General features: G+C 48.2%; 1 protein-coding gene across 6 annotated transcripts in view; it reads left to right on the top strand.

Moving 5' to 3' along the window:
* Nucleotides 1–121: 121 nt before the first annotated feature.
* Nucleotides 122–15,516, top strand: part of VRK3 (VRK serine/threonine kinase 3) — a 45,503-nt gene continuing 30,108 nt past the window's right edge. For 3 of the 6 annotated variants that reach the window (XM_007112462.4, XM_024132630.3, XM_055078908.1), the window contains exons 1-5: nucleotides 124–232; nucleotides 1,687–1,749; nucleotides 7,070–7,206; nucleotides 11,923–12,072; nucleotides 13,674–13,868. In XM_007112462.4, coding sequence (XP_007112524.2) covers nucleotides 7,071–7,206; nucleotides 11,923–12,072; nucleotides 13,674–13,868 — 481 coding nt within the window. In that variant the 5' untranslated portion in view covers nucleotides 124–232; nucleotides 1,687–1,749; nucleotide 7,070. Of the gene's footprint in view, nucleotides 233–1,686; nucleotides 1,750–7,069; nucleotides 7,207–9,742; nucleotides 9,798–11,922; nucleotides 12,073–13,673; nucleotides 13,869–15,516 lie in introns of those variants that run through there. The other 3 variants (XM_028477593.2, XM_028477595.2, XM_028477594.1) reach the window with 2 other exon arrangements.

Raw genomic sequence — 15,516 nt, 5'->3', positions numbered from 1 at the left:
CCACAGAAAGTGGAATGGGGTTGGGCGATGAGGGAATAATCCCTCCCCCAGCCCTGAGCCGGAGGCTGGTCTGCCGCGAAGGTGCATGGGAAATGGAGTTCTCAGGAAGGCACCGCCCGAGGGCAGTCCGGAGGTCTGCGTAGGCTGCGTGGGCGCAGTCCTCCCGCGAGGGAGAGGGTGCGCGCGCAGCACCTTCCGCCCAAACGGAAGTTTTCGCGGGGCAACTGAGAAGGTGAGTCCCAGTTCCCCTGGAGGGTCCGAGGGTCTGGCTGCAAATATGTGTCTCCCCACTCCGCTCACCAAATCTAGAGGTGAAGGGAGGGAGAAGCGGAGTAGGGGGAGGTCTCCTGATACCCTAGCCAGAGTTCGGTCGTGGTGCCTGTGACGTCAGCGCGACTCTGTGGGAGGCGGAGCCCCTGGGAGCGGGGTCGGGGTTCGGGATGAGAGAGGCTTCTGGTCTCCGAAATAACCTGCTGGCTCCAAGTGTCCCCAGCTTCTTCGGGCTCTTGGTGATAGGCGTGGCTACAGACGCCCCGCCGTGGTACTACGTCATCTCTGGTTTCCGCGGAGGATGGGGCCTAGGCGAATCCCGTCACCTAGATGATTAGCCCTCCTTCCCTAAGTTAGAGTCTAATCTTCAGTTCTTCCAGGAGGGGCACAGTATTTAACATGACGGAGACGGGCGGAGCTAATGGGGAGTTCGACAGACGCCCCGCCGTGGTACTACGTCATCTCTGGTTTCCGCGGAGGATGGGGCCTAGGCGAATCCCGTCACCTAGATGATTAGCCCTCCTTCCCTAAGTTAGAGTCTAATCTTCAGTTCTTCCAGGAGGGGCACAGTATTTAACATATAGCAGATGTTCAGTAAATGTTTGTTGAGTAAATAAAGAAAATGGGTGAAAGAATGATAAAGACTGGCCTGAGTGTTGGAGCCTTGGCTTTGAGTCCTGAGCTAGCCATATGACCTTGGACCGGTGACTTCAACACTGAGACTCCCTTCTTTCTTCCATACATATTTATTGAGAGTTTAGTATAGCTCTACTTCCACGTGACGTATTAAACAGTTGCTTGCTTACTTGTTTATTAAACTTGTCTTCCCCCTCTAGAATGAACTTTGTCGGGTCAGGAGCCTTGTTTGTTTCCTATGCTGCTGTATCCCCGGTAGCAGGCACATATTAGGAGTTCAGTGAATAATTATTGAGCGAATGAGTGAATGAACAAACTTAGCACATGTTGGCTACATAGCCAATGCTCAATAAGCAGTAATCATTATCTTTTTTAAAAATAAATATTTATTTGCCCGTGTTGGGTCTTCGTTGCTGCGCGCAGGCTTTCTCTAATTGCGGCAAGCAAGGGCTACTCTTCTTTGCAGTGCGCGGGCTTCTCATTGGGTGGCTTCTCTTGTTGCAGAGCAGAGGCTCTAGGCGCTCGGGCTTCAGTACTTGTGGCACGTGGGCTCAGTAGTTGTTGTTGGTGGGCTCTAGAGTGCAGTCTCAGTAGTTGCAGCGCATGGGCTTAGTTGCTCTGTGGCATGTGGGATCTTCCTGGACCGGGGCTCGAACCCATGTGCCCTGCATTGGCAGGCGGATTCTTAACCACTGCACCACCAGGGAAGTCCCAACCATTATCTTTTACTTACATGTGCAGCAAACCTGAGTCAGCCTCTCCACCTCTTTTCACTTACAGGCCACAGTTAAGATGGAGTTTCCAGCCCAGTGAGTCTGAGGGCCAGACCGTGACCCCATAAAGGTACCGTCCCCTGGGGCATATGCCCCTTAAGTCCTATTCCCCACCAACAGCCTGCTTCTGCTCCATCTCCTGTGTGTTACTGCTCGCAGACTTCACTCCCAGCAGAAAGGTTGTCAGCGGCGTGGCAGTGGTCCAGGCACTTACCCATTCCTAAAGGCCGTCTTTATCCAACGGCACTTGGCACCTGGGGAAATTCCACTGAAAACGCCTCAAATTTTCAAACTTTTATTTACATAGGTAACCTAGCACAGTCTTAAGTGTATTAGTCAGACTAGGCTAGACCATGCTGCAGTAACAATGACCCCCAAATCTCAGTAGCTTAACCCAGACACCAGTTTCTCACTAATACAAGGTTTGGAGCAACTCTCCAGGGTAGCTGTCCTCTAGACAGTTTTGATCTTGTGGCTCCAGCATCACACAAGGGTTTCTGGTTTGTCATGGCCTGAAGGGAGAAGTGATGATGACTCTTCTAGCTTAAAAAAATGCTCACCAGTATTTATATCTTCGAAAAGCTAGAGATGTCCATTTAAATGTTATTACCAGGAAAGCAAATGCTTGAGTCACACGACCAATCCGGATTACAACCTTCTTAGAGGCTAAAGAACACTTGGCGGCAGTTTTGAAATCATATGTCTTACACAGCTTGTGTAAAATAACAGAAAGGCAGTTTTATGCCACAGCGTGGTTTGTGCTCTTCTGCAGGCCAAGGGGAAGAGGAACCCTTTTCTCCTCTGGTTGAGATTTCTTTCATGGGCTGTTTGGATGGCCTGTGTGTTTCAAGGGCAAGCCCTGGAATTCCATGAGTTAGCACCAAGAGGAAATGGAGAGACCTGAGAGGCTCCGAACTTAGGATATGGAAAGAGGAAAGGGAGGAATAGAAACATTAACAAATGGAAGATGATACGTGGGATACAGGGCATGATAGGGTAATAACAACCACTAACATAAAAGGCTTTCTGTGGGCCAGGCCCCTGTTCTTAGCAGTTGATAGAAATGTATTGCATTTAGGCCACCAGCCACTCTGTCAGACAGGAATTGTTAAAAGCCCCATTTTACCATTGGGCAGACTGAGGCACAGAGAGGTTAAGTAACATGCCCAGCAAGGAGCACATCTGGAATTCAAAGCCAGGCAGCCTGGGACCAGAGCCTGTGATTTTAAGGACTCTACTGTTTGCAGTCACAAAGAAACCAGTCTTTACAGTGAACAAAGGAAAAGGTTTTAATTAGACTGAGCCAGACACAGAAGATAAATATGGCATGATCTCACATATATGTGGAATCTAAAAAAAAAACTGTCAAACTCATAGTAACAGTGAGTGGAACGGTGCTTACCAGAGGCTGTCGGGAAAAAGAGATATTGATCAAAGAGTATGAACTTCCCATTGTAAGATGAATAAATTCTGGAGACCTAATGTATAGCATGGCAGCTATAGTAAATAATAATTAATTGTATACTTGAAATTTGCTGAGAGAGTAGATCTCAAGTGTCCTTACCACACACACACACACACACACACAAATTGGAACTATAAGAGGTGATGGATATGTTAATTAGTTTGATTGTGGTGATCGTTTCATAATGTATACTGTTAACCAGAATTTCAGAAACGGGAGACTGACTGAAATAAAGAGGCATTTATTTGGGGTTTGTTAGGACTGCAGCCCAGGAGACCCAGATTCAAGAAGTACTTGAGGGCATCCTAATAAAGAAATACATATATACACGTATTACAATTTTTTTTTAAAAAAAGAAGCAACTTGAATTGTGTTCCACTGGACTACAAATGAAGGAAGCTTCTAAAGGCAAAAACTGCAAAGCCACAATTGGTTACATTAGTTGCTTATCAAGAATTATAATTAGATGATACAGCCACTATGGAGAACAGCATGGAGGTTCCTTAAAAAACTAAAAACAGGGCTTCCCTGCTGGCGCAGTGGTTGAGAGTCCGCCTGCCGATGCAGGGGACATGGGTTCGTGCCCCGGTCCGGGAAGATCCCACATGCCGCGGAGCGGCTGGTCCCGTGAGCCGTGGCCGCTGAGCCTGTGCGTCTGGAGCCTGTGCTCCTCAACGGGAGAGGCCACAACAGTGAGAGGCCTGCATACCGCAAAGAAACAAACAAACAAACAAAAAAACTAAAAACAGAACTACCATACGACCTAGCAATCCTGCTACTGGGCATATACCCTGAGAAAACCATAATTCAAAAAGAGTCATGTACCACAATGTTCATTGCAGCACTATTTATGATAGCCAGGATATGGAAGCAACCTCAGTGTCCATTGACAGATGAATGGATAAAGATGTGGCACATATATGCAATGGAATATTACTCAGCCATAAAAATAAACAAAATTGAGTTATTTGTAGTGAGGTGGATGGACCTAGAGTCTGTCATACAGAGTGAAGTAAGTCAGAAAGAGAAAAACAAATACTGTCTGCTAATGCATATATATGGAATCTAAAAAAGAAAAAAAAATGGTTCTGAAGGGGCAGGACAGGAATAAAGATGCAGACCTAGAGAATGAAATTGAGGACACGGGGAGTGGGAAGGGTAAGCTGGGATGAAGAGAGTGGCGTGGACATGTATACACTATCAAATGTAAAATAGATAGGTAGTGGGAAGCAGCCACATAGCATAGGGATATTACCTAGAGGGGTGGGATAGGGAGGGTGGGAGGGAGACGCAAGAGGGAGGAGATATGGGGATATATGTATATGTATAGCTGATTCACTTTGTTATACAGCAGAAACTAACACACCATTGTAAAGCAATTATACTCCAATAAAGATGTTAAAAAAAAAAATCAAGCTGGCAAGAAGGTAGAGTGTCTGTTAAGCAAGGATTGGTTGGGGTCAGAATAGTTGCATCTTTACAAGGGGGAACAACCCTGAGACACAAGTTTCCAGGTAGCAGATGTTTTAAAAATGGCTGGTGACCTTGGGTTAGGTGTAGTTCACAGAAAGTTCAAGTTCTCAGTGTTGCAGGGAAGTCCTGAGACCAGATCCTCAGTGGCTGCCCAGTTCCATTTTTGTATGTCTGAACTGTGATCACTCCATTATAATTTTAACTTGTCGTATATACACATATGGCAAATTAGAATTATTTATATATATATATACACACACACATATATAAACAAGTTGTACACTTTAAGTATAGACAGTTGTTATTTGTCAAAGATAAATAAATGAAAGTAAAAAGAAAAGAACTTTATCTTTCAAGGCAAAATGAAGTCACGAGCACAAGTTTATTTTGACTTCGATTTTGATATCCCAGCTTATAACTGGGACTGTACACTGAATCTTAGAATAAAAAACAAATAAAATAATTTTGCTTTTTTCTTTTGCTATTTAAAATATATTCATTGGAAATTCCTATTGCACTGTCATCCCTGTTGAGTTTTCTCTGCTTCATTTATGAACTAGTTTCATCCTGCTCTTATGGGCTAAGTTGCATCCCGCAAAAATTCATATTTTTAGGAAACCCTAACCCTGAGTATCTCAGAATGCATCTGTATTTGGAGATAGGGCCTTTAAAGAGGTAATTAAAGCGAGGTCTTTAGGGTTGGCCTGCTATGGTCTGAACGTTTGTTTCCCCCCAAAATTCATATGTTGAAGTGAAATGCCCAATGTGATGGTATTAGGAGGTGGGGCCTTTGGGAGGTGGGTAGGTCGTAAGGGTGGAGCTCTCATGAATGGGATTAGTGCCCTTATAAAAGAGACCCAGAGAGCTCCCCAGCCCCTTCCTCCATGTGAGGACACAGGGTGAAGTTGTCAGTCTGTAGCCCAGAAGAGGGCCTTTAGCAGAACCCAGCCACGGTGGCACCTTGATCTTGGACATCCCAGTCTCCAGAACTGTGAGAAATAAATTTCTGTTGATTGTAAGCCACCCAGTAGTCTGTGATATTTTATTATAGCCACTCAAACAGACTATGATAGGCCCTAATCCAATAAGAAGAGGGGATTAGAACACAGACAGAGGAACAACCTTGTGAGGACACAGTGAGAAGGCAGCCATCTGCAAGTCAAGGAGAGAGGCCTCAGAAGAAGCCAAACTTGCTGATACCTCGATCTCAGACTTCTAGCCTTCAAAATTGTGAGAAAATAAATTCCTGTTGTTTAAGCCACCTAGTCCATGGTATTGAGTTGTGGCTGCCCAAGCAAATGAATACACCTGCTGTATCCTCATTTGTTGTAGGCTCTATGTGTGATTTTGCCTTTGATTTTTTAAAGTATTAGGAAGTATTCCAGAAATACACAAGGCTTAGAGGATAATGTAGTGAACACCCGTTACCCCTCTAAGTTAGTCAGGATAGGGTAGGATGTGCTGCAGTAACAAGTAAACCCTAAAATTTTAGTGGCTAAATAAAACGTAAGTTTATTTGCCCATCATGAGATTGCGACGTGGACCAGGCAACCGTGCTTCATCTTGTACCTATGCCATCTGGAGTACGGACCATCTGGGCCATCCCTGCAGAGGACGGGTAGACAGAGGAGGTACTCGGGCTCTTAACTGCCTCAGCCGGGAAGTGACTTCCATTCACACCCCATTGGCCAGAAGTAGCCAGAACTAGTGGCCCCAGTCTCACTGCAAAGGATCCTGGGAAGTGAAGGGGAGGATGTGGATATCTGGGGAGCACTAACGGTCTCTACCTTCCCCATAACGTGGTTCAAGAAATGAGCATCACAATTACAGTTGAAGACCCTCAGTGCTTCCGTGATTGGAGCAGTTCTGCAGAACTTTTATTGACCTCAAGGCATTCTCATATCTTTTGTGAGCTCTGCAGTTTCACTCTGCATTTGTTCTGCTTTGTACCTGCCCTGGGCCATTAGGGAGAGGCAGGTGGCTAGAGGCTGGACACGGGGCGAGAACTCATTTTATTTTATTTTTTCCCCCTTGGCCATACCATGCTGCATGCAGGATCTTAGTTTCCTGACCAGGGATCAGACCTGCGCCCCCTGCAGTGGAAGTGCAGAGTCTTAACCTCTGGACCACCAGGAAGTCCCTGAGAACTCATTTTACAAGTGGCCACTGTCTGGCAATTCCCTGGCGGTCCAGTGGTTAGGATGCTGCACTTCCACTGCAGGGGGCACGGGTTCGATCCCTGGCCAGGGAACTAAGATCCCACATGCCGTGCAGTGCAGCCAAAAAAGAAAAAAAAAGAAGTGGCCACTTTCTGAGAGAGGGTGTTCCAGGTATGATAACTTTTCTTCTTTCTGTAATCTCATCATCATGGGGAACTCAGGTGACTACTTGTCAGCAGTGGGTTAAGTTTTCTTTCAGCTTCCTGTCCCCCCACCCCACTCCTGTTTTCTAGCATGATCTCCTGTCCAGACTGTGGCAAAGATGTTGAAGCAACTTTCAAATTCTGCCCCTACTGCGGAAAACCTTTGCCTACAGGGGAGCACGAGGGGTCCCAGACCTTTGTCAAGCCGTCTGTGTCATCCTCCCAAGGTAAGAACCAGGGCTTTATGCTTCTCCCTTTAGGAGGGGCGATGTGTGTGCGTGCGTGTGTGCGTTTGGGAAGGAAGGACAGACACCTTTGCAGTCTGCCTGACCCTGCATGAATACCGGAGAAGCCCAGAGCTCAGGCTCTTCCTATACAGAGTTTCTTGGCGTTTTATCAGGCTCGTGGCTCTGAAGTTGACAACTCTTGCATTTCTGTCTCCAGCTTGGACTCCTCCCCTGAAATCTACATTCATATATATCAAGACTCCCTGCTTGACATCTATTGGATGTCCCATAAGTGTCTCTGCATGCCCAGAACTAAGCTCCTGATATGACTGCCACCCCCCACCTGCCCCTTCCATAGACTGTCCCATCGAGGTAACAGCAGTTCAGCTTATTCAGTTTCTCAGACCATGGAGTCACCCTCAAGTCCTCTTTCTCTCCCACCCCATGACTGCAGCCCTTCAGCAGATCTCATCAGCTTCCCTTTAAAAGTCAATGCTGAGAACTTCCCTGATGGCACAGTGGTTAAGAATCCACCTGCCAATGCAGGGGACACAGGTTCGATCCCTGGTCCGGGAAGATCCCACATGCCGCGGAGCAGCTAAGCCCGTGCGCCACAACTACTGAGCCTGCGCTCTAGAGCCCACAAGCCACAGCTTCTGAGCCCACGTGCCACAACTACTGAAGCCTGTGCGCCTAGAGCCCCGTGCTCCACAACAAGAGAAGCCACCCCAATGAGAAGCCCGTGCACCACAATGAAGAGTAGCCCCCACTCGCCTCAACTAGAGAAAGCTCGCGCACAGCAACGAAGACCCAATGCAGCCAAAAATAAATAAATTTATTTTTTAAAAAACTCAGTGCCGAATCGGACCACTTCCTGCTGCCACCCTGATCCATCTCACCCTCACCTCACCAATATTGTAGAAGCTTTCTTCCCCTGGTCTCCCTGCTTCTTCTTTGTTCCCTGCAGCTCTCTTCAAGTGGCAGCCTGATGGACCCTGTTAAAACAAAGTCAGACCCTGTCATTCCCCTGCTCACCACCTTCCCAGGTTAAGCCTGACATGATCAGGTCCCTGTTGTCTCTCAGAGCTCATCTCCTAACCTTGGACCTCTAAGCTGTTGCACTTGCCGTTCTCTCTCTCTGGGTGGTTCTTCCCTCATCTGGTGCATGACCCCCTCTCACTTTCTTCAGGTCTTTATGCAATTGTTGCCTGCTCAGAGAGGCCTTCCCTGACACCTCTAATTAAATTGCATCCTCCTACATGTGACAGCCCCTGTCCCCTGCCCCTGCTTTATCTTGCCTTTCAGTACTTGTAAGTATCAACCGTATTAAATATATTATTTTACTCATTTATATTGCTCCTCATCTTTAAGCTGTCCTGTCTTTCTCATCCTTAGTGTATGGTTTTGGTTCCCATTTCCATTTTATATTGGAGTATAGTTGATTTACAATGTTGTGTTGGTTTCAGGTGTACAGCAAAGTAATTCAGTTATACGTATAAGTATCCATTCTTTTTCAGATTCTTTTTCCATATAGGTTATTACAGAATATTGAGTAGCGTTCCCTGTGCTGTACAGTAGGTTCTTGTTGATTATCTGTTTTATATATAGTGGTGTGTATGTTAATCCCAAACTCCTAATTTATCCCTCCCCCACACATTTCCCCTTTGGTAACCATAAGTTTGTTTTTGAAGACTGTGAGTCTGTTTCTGTTTTGTAAGTAAGTTCATTTGTATCTTTTTTTTTTTTTTTTTTTTGCGGTACGTGGGCTTCTCACTGTCGTGGCCTCTCCCGTCGTGGAGCACAGGCTCCAGACGCGCAAGCTCAGCAGCCATGGCTCACGGGCCCAGCCGCTCCGCGGCATGTGGGATCTTCCCAGACCGGGGCACGAACCCGTGTCCCCTGCATTGGCAGGCGGACTCTCAACCACTGTGCCACCAGGGAAGCCCCTGTATCATTTTTTAATATAAATTTATTTATTTATTTTTGGCTGCATTGGGTCTTCGTTGCTGCGCGCGGGCTTTCTCTAGTTGCGGCGAGCGGGGGCTACTCTTCCTGTGGTGTGCGGGCTTCTCATTGGCTTGTCTTGTGGAGCTTGGGCTCCAGGCTTGCAGGCTTCAGTAGTTGTGGCACACGGCTCAGTAGTTGTGGCTCACGGGCTCTAGAGCGCGGGCTCAGTAGTTGTGGCACACAGGCTTAGTTGCTTCGCGGCATGTGGGATCTTCCCGGACCGGGGCTCGAACCCGTGTCCCCTGCATTGGCAGGTGGATTCTTAACCGCTGCGCCACCAGGGAAGTCCTGTATCATTTTTTTTTTAGATTCCACATGTGTGATATATGATATTTGTTTTTCTCTGTCTGACTTACTTCATTTAGTATGATAATCTCTAGGTCCAGCCATCAGAGCCTGAGTCCTTAACCCCAGCCTCCCCTAATGCCAGCCTTGGGCCTCATTCATTGTTCATTCACCCAGTCATCAGGCAGCAAACATACTTGGACTGCCTATTGTGTACTTAGGTGCTGTGTTTTTCCCCAGGGATGTAGTAACAGGTGAGATGGACCTGGTTTCTGCTCGGTCAGAGATTTTGGTGGCTGGTAAGGCAAACAGACATTTAGTAAACAATTATTAGTTGAGTGCATGATAACAGAAGGGCAATGGATGGACCACAGAACACACATAAGGCAGATGTGTTTCTGGGAGGGTCAGGGAAGGCCTCCCTAGGTGGGTAATGTTTGAGCAGAGATCTAGGGATGATAAGAGTTAGCCAAGTGAAGACTGGGGGCAAGGTGAGGGGGTCAGAACAGGAATTCCAGGCATCAAGGCATGGTATGGGGAAGAGCCATACATGTTGGAGAAGTAAAGAAGGACAGCTGTACTGGGGGCAGACACATGGGGCCTTGTAGACCATGGGTAAGGAGTTTAGTAATCACCGATGTCGTGAGGAGCCGTGGAAGAATTTCCGCCAAATGGGAGACACAGTATGATTTGCATTTTGAAGAGACCTCTCTGAATGCTACGTGTGGAAGGTAGATTGGAGGCATGGAAACCAGTTAAGAGGCCATTCCAGGAGTCCAGAGACCAAGTATGCTGGCTGAGGTAGTGTCAACTGAAAGAAGACTTCTGGTTTTAGTAATACGGCAGACTAGATGATAAGGAAAAGTCCCTTATGGCTCAGCACACCACAAAATGCTGGATAAAATATAAAGAATATCTTTATATTCATAGGGCTGAATGGTAGGAAAGTAAGGTAATTACATGGAAGTGACCAACAATAAGAAAACACAGGGACTTCCCTGGTGGTCTAGTGGTTAACAATCCGTCTTGCAATGCAGGGGACGCTGGTTCGATCCCTGGTCAGGGAACTAAGGTCCCACATGCCACAGGGCAACTAAGCCCACGCACCCCAACTACAGAGCCCATGTGCTCTGGAGCCCTCATGCCACAACTAGAGAGCCCGCTTGCTCTGGAGCCCACACGCCACAACTAGAGAGAGGCCCGCGCACTGCAACAAAGAGGCTGCGCGCCGCAACGAAAGATCCTGCTTGCTACAGCTAAGACCCAATGCAGGCAATAGATGGAGGGAGGGAGGGAGGGAGGGAGGGAGAGAGAGAGAGGAAAGGAAGGGAAGGAAGGGAGGGAGGGAGGAAGGAAAAAGAAAAGAAAAAAAAGGAAAGAAGAAAGAAAACACAGACCCACAGGGCTGAGCAGATGCTATAGGTGGTATTGGTCCTGGGCTGTGTGCTGGTCATTGGTGGCCTTGAGCCTGGGTTTTAATGGGGTACAGGAGACAAAGCGTAGGGCCTGAGCAGCACAGGGGTGAGATTGGAAACCTCTAAAATATGGGACTTTTCAGTGGTAAAAAAAATTGCTCCACAGAGAAAATGTGTGGAGACATTTGTGTGTCTCAGCCTTGATTATGAGTGAAAAATGTCCTCTCTGAGAACTCCTAACCAAGAACTCACATCCTTACCAGTTTGGGGCCAGAATTCATACTGATCTGTGTGGCCCCCAAAAAATCCAAGCAGAAAAGTTAGTATAAAGTGATGAGATGTGGGTGCCCCCTGCCCCAGCAGAGGCAAATCTTTTCTTGTGGAACATCCTTTAAAGACAGACCTTAGACCTCCAACAGCCACATCAGCTCCCAACCAATTAACGGAGATACCAGGAAACAAGCCACTGCCAGGAGAAACACAAACTAGAGAATCAGACCTGCAATGACCAGAGATCTGGGAATTAACAGATGAGAATATGTACAAAGCACATTTATTATGTTTACGGAAATAAAAGAAGTAACTGAAGGTACAGTGAAGGAACAAAAGCTAGTTGGAATCGATTAGGCAGATTTTAAAAGAACCAAATAAAATCTTTGATGATAAATATCATCATGGCAATGAGAAACTCATTGGATGGTTTAAACTGCAGACTAGACGCTCTCTGAGGGAGAACAGTGAACTGGAAGACAGATCTGAAGAAATTACCTAAAGGAGACCACACTGTGATAAAGTGCTTGAGGATATAAAAGGGAGGCTAAGCCTCTCTTAGGAAAGAATAACTAAAACAAAGGAAAGGTTGTTTGGATTATTTAGGTGATAGTAGTAAAACTTGGCTGTGAGGGTCAAAGGGAAGAGAGTGTTCAGTATGACCTCGGGGTTTCTGGTTTAACGGCCCCTGGAAAGGGCTTCTCTGACTCCAGTCCGCTTTCGGTCTTCCTTTCTCTAGGCTCGAGGAGAAGGAGGAACACCCGTTCTGAAATATCTCCCAAGAAAGTGAGGTGGCCCAGCTGTGCTTTCTCTCCCCCATCATCCCTTCTCTCAGAAGGTGACAGTTCTGAATCTGAAGATACCTTGAGTAGCTGTGAGAAAGCCAAAGGTGAGAGTTATGCTCAATATGGGGAAAAGGAGGGTCATGTGACAATGTTTGAGGCATCAGGCCTCTGCTCAGGCATCACCTACGCCTGCTTGGACCCTCCTCCCAGGATCCTCCCCGGCCTTCCAGCCCACAGGCTCCCCCTCCAGTCCATCTCTACATGGCCAGAGGTGACCTCACCCCTCCCTGCTCACAGCTCCCTACCGTCCCCATCACCCCACTGTCTGGGCCCTTCACCCTGACCTCTGAGACTATGGTCTGGTTCCTCCTTTAGCTCTCACCACAGCCCTGTACACAGAAAACTCACTTTTGGAAATTCTTTTTAGGGTTTTCAGCTTCTGGTCTTGGCTGAGTCTGTTCCTTCAGCCCAGGGGCCTCTCTTCTTTCCAGCACTCAGGGTCAGATCTCTAGGAAGCCTTTGCTGAATGCCATAGGCTGGATCGAGTCCACCTCATCTCCCTCCAGAGCCTCTCTTTGTCTGGGCTCCCACAGTGCCAGTGATGTCCTCATTTGAGTTCATGTCTCTTCCAGGCTCCATGTCCCTTTCTGCCTCGCTTGCTGGACTGAGAGTCCCTCGTGGACAGGGACTGGGTGGGCTCATTTGTGTATGCCCTGTGCCAGCCAGTGAGCAGGGAAGGGTGAGGACCATACGCCCGTCTCCTTCCCACCGGGTCTTCGGATCTGAAGTCACAGCCCTTCGGTGTCTCCTCTTTCTCCCTTGTTATTTTCCGGGCCCCGCGGCCTCTTCCCATCTGTGCCTTGGGTGGATGGCGGGTGGGAGGGGTGAAGCAGGGAATATCTTTTCCTGTGTCCCTGTCTCACCACAGCACCCGCGTTGTCTTGCAGTCTAGGAGCCCCTCAAGGGCAGGGCCTCAGTCTGACAATGTCTGGTTCCTCTTCATGCTCAGCACAAAGTCAGGTTCTGTTTTAGGATGTTTTGGGTTGAATGTCTGGAATGGTTTTTTTTTTCCTTCCTGGCAAACTTCTACTCGTCCCATAGGACCCAACTCAAATGTCCCCTCCTCCACGAAGCCTCCCCTGACTTTTGCACGCACAGGCAGTCTCTTTCTCATATTCCTCTGTACTGCCCTGTCTCAGACTCAGTTCTGACCAGCTGTGTCCAGGTCAGTCTCCCCCACCAAATTAGAGGCTCCCGAGGGAAGGGTCCAGACCCGACTCATGTCTGGGTCCCCAGTTTCAGCACACAGGATCCGTGAAAGGTCCCAGGAAGCTTTTGTTGAACGGACAAATGAATAAATGAACAGTATTTTTTTTTTTTTTTTTTTTTTTTGTGGTACACGGGCCTCTCACTGCTTTGGCCTCTCCCGTTGCGGAGCACAGGCTCCGGACGCGCAGGCTCAGCGGCCATGGCTCACGGGCCCAGCCGCTCTGCGGCATGGCTCACGGGCCCAGCCGCTCTGCGGCATGTGGGATCCTCCCGGACCGGGGCACGAACCCGCGCCCCCTGCATCGGCAGGCGGACTCTCAACTACTGCGCCACCAGGGAAGCCCAAATGAACAGTATTATGAGCGCCGTCTGATTACCCACCCAACTCTTCTCTCCCGGATGCCGCCTTTTCCTTATTCTGACCATCCTCCTGCAGGGTGCTGGAGCAGATCCCCAACCTCCCCGAGCAGCCCTCGGACAACCAGGCAGAGCCCTCAGGCCCTGAAGCGGAGCCGGGTGACCACCTCGCTCAAGGCTTTGCCAGCGGGGACGGTGCTGATAGACAAGAGTGGGCGGCACTGGAAGCTGAGATGCCTCCAGAGCAGGGATGGCCAGGGCATTCTCTATGAAGGTACACTCTGTCCACAGGTGGGCAGGTGCTGGGCTGGGCTGGGCTGGGCTGGGTCGGGCCATCATGGAGCCAAGGCAAAGGGGAGGGAACCACTTTCTGAGAATGGAGATGGAGCCGTATCCCAGCTGCAGACCTGCCTCGAGGCAGCTTTCTCTTAGAGCTGGCACTGCAAACCTGTGCACCGCCAGCGGCTGGGAAGGTAGAGTAAATGAGTGCAGGAGGCTGGGAGTCAGGCGATTGGGAGTGGTGGGGACTGCAGCCAACCAGAGCGCATGTGCCCTGGATAAAGAGGACACTCTTCTCCACCGCCACCTACTGTTGTCACGTGGGAGTGCAGGCCCAGTGTGGCCGGAAGATAGGGACAGGGATCACTGTTCTGTTCTGTCTGTCCTGCAGATATAGGGTGGACCCTTCCTCCAACTTTGGTTTGAATGTTGAGACCTATGAGGACATGAAAGGTTTACTGCTTGCGTAATTGAGAGCTCTGGTGGGGGGAGAAGCTCTGTGAGAACAAGGAAGAGGACCTAGCCCCGGTTTTTACTGTGGTTAAGGGGCAGGGCTGGGGTGAGGGTTCTGCCTGGGCCAGGGCCTCATGTGGTTTGAATCTCTGCCGTCACCAAAACAGGGAGCTCCAGGCTTTCTTATCAGTGGGACGGGAAGAAAGCAGGGCTGGGCTTAAAAGTTAAACAAAATAATAGTTAAACAAAAAATGCAGCAAGACAACTTGTTACAATGAAGGAAAAAATAACTGCACTGGAAATGTTAGTATTAATCAACCTAGCATTAACTGAGTGTTTACTCCAGGCCAGGCCTTGTTCTAAGCACTGTATGTGGTTTTATGAGGTTTCTTGCATTTTTAAAAATTGAGATAAAATTCATATAACATAAGATTCACCGTTTTAAAGTCTACAGTTCAGTGGGTTTTAGTAGATTCACGATGGTGCGTATCCGTCACCACCATCTAGTTCCAGAGCATGTCTGTCACCCCAAAAGGAAACCCTGTGCCTTTACCAGTTGCTCTCATCCTCCTCCCCGCCCAGCCCCTGGCAACCACTAATCTGCTTTATGTCTCTATGGATTTGCCTCTTCTGGACATTTCAGATAAATGGAGTGATACTCTCTGTGGCCTTTTGTGTCTGGCTTCTTCCCCTCAGCACGATGTTTTCAAGGTCCAACCATGTTGTCACCTTTGTCAGAACTTCCTTCTGTTTTATGGCCGAATAAGATTCCAGGGTGTGTATATATCACATCTGGTTGATCCGTTTATCAGTTGGTGGACGTTTGGACTGTGTCCACTTTGGGCCATGGTGAATAATGATGCTGTGATCGTGCATGTACAGGTTTTCACGTGGACATATGTTTGCTTTATACTTCTTAACCCGTTTAATTCTCACGACAGCCTCATGACGTCAGCAAGGTCATTATCCCCATTTTCTAGATAAGGAAAATGAAGCTCAGGGGTGTTAATGACTAGACAGAGATCTGGCTCCAGAGAGCTTCCAAGCTTGCAGGAAAAGCCAGAGATCGGGATTTTGAGAGGAAATCTCTGATTTGGAAGCACCGGCCGGCCAGACACGGGTGCCGGCAATTTCGAGCCTCAGGTTGGCCATCCTGCCTTAGAGCCTGGGCAGGAGGGCAGGGCAGCCAC

This window comes from Physeter macrocephalus, chromosome 17, assembly GCF_002837175.3.
Source record: "Physeter macrocephalus isolate SW-GA chromosome 17, ASM283717v5, whole genome shotgun sequence".
NCBI lineage: Eukaryota > Metazoa > Chordata > Mammalia > Artiodactyla > Physeteridae > Physeter > Physeter macrocephalus.
This window is presented reverse-complemented; position numbering and strand designations above follow the sequence as displayed.